Consider the following 4423-nt stretch of genomic DNA (forward strand, 5'->3'; position numbering starts at 1 on the left):
CCCTAGAAGGGTCAGGATGGGGTGTGCAGCTTCTGTGCTTTGGGGTGTCTCAGAGGGGTTGTGATGGGGTCACAGCTTATGCTTTGGGGTGCTCTAGAGGGCTCAGGATGGGGTCACAGCTCTCAGGTGGCTCCTATGCTTTAGGATATCATAAAGGGCTCAGGATGGGGTGTGCAGCTCCTGTGCTTTGGAGTGCCCTCAGAGGGCTCAGGATGGGGTTACAGTTCTCAGGTGGCTCCTATGCTTTGGGGTGCCCTAGAAGGGTAAGGATGGGGTGTGCAGCTCCCATGCTTTGGGGTGCCCTAGAGGGCTCAGGATGGGGTTACAGCTCCTGTGCTTTGAGATGCCCTCAGAGGGGTCAGGATGGGGTGTGCAGCTTTCAGGTGGGTGCTGTGTTTGGGGTGCCCCAGGGAGGTTGGGATGGGGTGTGCAGCTCTCAGGTGTCCCTGCTCATGACCCCGCAGTGCAACACCACGTGTGGCCGGGGTGTGAAGAAGAGGATCGTGCTCTGCCTGGAGATTGTCAATGGCAAGATCAAGACCCGCAACCCCTCTGACTGTGACGTGGCCAAGAAGCCCGTGGAGGAGAGCACGTGCTTCGAGAGGCCCTGCTTCAAGTGGTACACCACCCCCTGGTCTGAGGTGAGTGAGGAGGGGGCCCCAGGGCTGTGCTGCCCCATCCCTTTGCACCAAGGTCCCTCTGCCTGCAGAACCCCCAGGAGATGGGTGAGTCCCTGCAGGATGTGCTCCCTGAGGGAACACCCTGGGTGATTTTGCTGCTGGGGCTGTCTGTGCTCAGGGAGAGCAGGATTGAGAGGGCTGTTTGGGGCAAGCTGTAGCTTTATTTTTTCTCTTTATTTTTTCCCCTGGTGCCTGGGAGTGTGGCTGGGGGTGTGCATAGAGCCCACAGTGTGGCTGCCCCTGCGGTACAGAATTTGGGGGTGCTCCATCACTCTGCACAACCCAAAAGGCAGCCAGGATTCAGTGGCCATGGGCTTCCTGCAAGTCCTCCTGGATGCAGCCTCCCTGATCCAACTCCAGGAGCCTCATTTTTAGTCTTGCAACCCCTGCAATTAGCCAAAGCAGCCCTGCTGTAATCCCAGCTCCACGAGGCATCCAAAGGGCAGCAGGCAGGGAGTGCTGAGCCCACCAGTGGCTCCACAAGCGCCCTGTGGATGCACAGAGACCCCACAACCCCATTCCTGGTGCTCTGGGCATTCCATGGCCACCCATGTCCTGCAGAGCATCACCTGGACTGGGCCAGCTCATTTGTGGTCCCTTGAGAAGGGCAGCAGCAGGAGGGAGGATGTCAGAGCCAGGGGATGGCACCACATCCACCAAGCCCAGGGCAGAAGCTGATGGTGCTGGCAGCAAAGACAGCGTGAGGGGACAGCGGTGTGGCACTGGGATGTGACACCCTCCTCCTGCCCTAACATCTCCAGTGGGCAGGCTGTGGCTCAGAACAGCCCCCTGGGATGGCAGGGTCTTGCCTCACCCCCTCTCTCTGTCCCCCAGTGCACAAAGACCTGCGGGATTGGCGTGAGGATGCGGGATGTGAAGTGCTACCAGGGCAAGGACATCGTGCGGGGCTGCGACCCGCTGGTCAAGCCCGTGGGCAAACAGACCTGTGACCTGCAGCCCTGCCCCACAGAGCCCCCAGGTGAGCCCCACAGCTTTGATTTCCCATGGATCCCTGCAGCAGCACTGCCAGCATCTTACCTTCCCCTGCCCCATTAGGAAAATCATCCCAGGGAGGATGCCAGGGACATCTCCCTCTGTGCCCAGGTAATGCACAGGCTCCTTCTGGAGATAAATTAAGAGGAAGAATCATGTTCTGACCTGAAGATAAAAGGGGCCTTTGGAGAGCTGATTTGGGTGCTGCTTCTGTAAGATTCCAGCTAGAGCTGAGGAAGTTCTGTCTGCGCCATTATTTTAATGATTTTTGGTCCTCGGGTGTCCTGTGGGATTTGTAACTATCTCGTTATCTGACTCGTCTGCTGGCTCAGAGTCCCTGTGATCTTTAGCAAACACACAGTTCTAATGCTTTAATAGGATTTGGGAATGAGGACAGTGTGGGAGAAAAGCATGAAAATGGGTGACAGATTTGGGGCCAGCTCCTGGCTCAGCTCTGGGTGCTCTCAGCTGCCCATTCCCTTGGGATCCATGGAGCTTGGGAGTTGCCTCATGGCCACCTTGCCCTGGGAGCAACCTGGTTTCATGCACCCCATGGATTTTAATTTAAAAAATATATATAAAAGTATGAATACTATGGGTTTGAAACAAAATATTGCACTGAAGGAGTTCGGAGAGTGCTGAAGCAGTCTCATCCCTTTCTCCAGCATCTCACTTCCCCTAACTCTGGATTTGACACTGCTGGATTCCCATTCCCTTTCTCAAATAGCCTCTTTGGGATAGAAATTGTGAATACCTACCAGGGGAAGCCCTTGACTTGGAGACAGCTCAGTGCCTTGGTGGCTCCAGCAGTCCCTGGGCAGCTCTGATTTACAGCAAGGATATTGAGCTTCAGGGCTGGGACCAAGTGAGACTCCCCAAGCCTGGCCAGGTGTGAAGGAACAGATCAGCCTGCTCGTGCCTTTGTCCAGGTTGACAGTGACATTTCTGGAGAAGCTCCATGGTGCTTTCCAGGGAGTGTCAGGGAGGTGGCAGCCACAGCTGGGCTGATGTTGCTGCTTATCACGTGGTGTTTAGAGCTGTGTGGGGGGAAAATTACCTCATGAGCTCACAATCGTTAATTTTCTTTTTCTTTTCCGTGCCATGCCTTGAGACAGGGTACCCTGTGAGACAGGTACCAGGGCCCCTGGTCCACCCAGGTACCTGCCTGCTCACACACCTGCCAGCAGCTAGGAGACTGGCACTAAAACTGGCACAAAGCTCCAGCAACATTTTAGTTCAAACTGGGAACAGCAGGAGAGACATAAATTAAGGGAGAAATCCTACCCTGACCACCTACTCTCCAAGTGCTTTAACAAAGGTTAAAGCAAAAACCAGCCACCCCAGCCCCAAATTACTTCAGCACCCGAGGAAAAACAACCGTGTCTGTCAGGGATTTAACCCGCTTCCAAAGCAAACAAACCTGTGCCATATTTTCAACCTGCTGAAAGTGTGAGTGCTCTCTCTCCCTGCAGACGACAGCTGCCAGGACCAGGCAGGAACCAACTGTGCCTTGGCCATCAAGGTGAACCTGTGCAGCCACTGGTACTACAGCAAAGCCTGCTGCCGCTCCTGCCGAGCCCCCCACTCCTAGGGCAGGGCTGCCCCAGCCAGGGCTCCACCTTCCACCTGCCCACGCTGCTGACAAGGATGCTTTTGGCCTGGTTTTGGTGTCCCCACCGAAGCAGAACTCCTCTCCTGGCCGCTGGACGTTGGGAGCCCCCCGGGGTCAGAGCTGTACAGAAATCGTGTATATTTGATTCCTCCCCCCCCAAAATCCAGCTACACCCAAGCTCTTGTCCTGTTTCTTCCCTCGGTGCAAGGTTGGGGTTGGCGAGGGGAAGGTGTGGACTCTGGGAAGTGCAAGTTTCCCCCTCACAAAATTAATTTGGTGCCTCTCTCCTGATTTATCCCGAGGCCTGCAGGCTCTCGTTAGCTGAATTAACATGGTGGGAAGCTGATCCTCGTTTGTTAAATGAACTCCAGCCCTTTTTTTTGTAATATGTAGGTGTATACTTTTTCAGAGAATTTTATCTTATAATCAAATGTTAGTTTCATAGTCCTTACAAACCCCCTTCCCCCCGATGCTGACATATTGTACATAATATGGAAACATAACTGCACTTTATATCACAAAAAAAGACGTGCTCTTTTTTAATATATTTGTTTACAGACAGTGAACTTTATCCATATAATCATTAATTTGTACTCATATGTATATTTTAATAAAGTTGTCATATTTATGGTGGTATTTTGTTTTATTCTCCAGTTTGTAGCGGAGTGCTGGGAGCACTGGAGTTGGGGCTGGGGATTTGCTGGTGCCCAGGGGAGGCAGAGCAGCTTTAAGTCAGGAGAATCACAGCTCCTTGGGCAGTGATGCAAGGAAAAGTCCCAACAGTGGGGGGATTTTGGGACTTTTGGGGGCCCTTTTGTGGCTTTAGGAGCTGCAGCCCTGAATCTCCTCAGGGGTTTGGGAACAGAGAGATTTCACATGGTGCCAGTAAGAAAAGGGCCTTTCTGAACTCCCAAGGGGCTATTGCTGTGTGTTTTTACTGGTGTGACCCCCAGACACTCAAGACACTCGAGCCCAAAGGCTCTTTAGCATCCCCCAAACTTCTCTGTGCACCCCAAGTGCTGCTGCAACCCTCCCTCGGCAGCAGGGAGCTCCTGAGTGCTTTGCAAACATCACCCCCAATTTGCAGATGCAGGGGCAAAAAAAAAAAAAAAAAAAAATCAAACAAAAACCTCAAAAC

General features: G+C 53.3%; 1 protein-coding gene across 7 annotated transcripts in view; it reads left to right on the forward strand.

The window, feature by feature from the left end:
• Nucleotides 1-3913, forward strand: part of ADAMTSL2 (ADAMTS like 2) — a 29407-nt gene extending 25494 nt beyond the window's left edge. For all 7 annotated transcript variants that reach the window (XM_064394106.1, XM_064394100.1, XM_064394104.1 and 4 more), the window contains 3 exons: nucleotides 465-641; nucleotides 1515-1659; nucleotides 3146-3913. In XM_064394106.1, coding sequence (XP_064250176.1) covers nucleotides 465-641; nucleotides 1515-1659; nucleotides 3146-3264 — 441 coding nt within the window. In that variant the 3' untranslated portion in view covers nucleotides 3265-3913. The remainder of the gene's footprint in view (nucleotides 1-464; nucleotides 642-1514; nucleotides 1660-3145) is intronic.
• The last annotated feature ends 510 nt before the right edge of the window (nucleotides 3914-4423 follow it).

The sequence above is a fragment of the Passer domesticus genome, chromosome 18, assembly GCF_036417665.1.
Source record: "Passer domesticus isolate bPasDom1 chromosome 18, bPasDom1.hap1, whole genome shotgun sequence".
NCBI lineage: Eukaryota > Metazoa > Chordata > Aves > Passeriformes > Passeridae > Passer > Passer domesticus.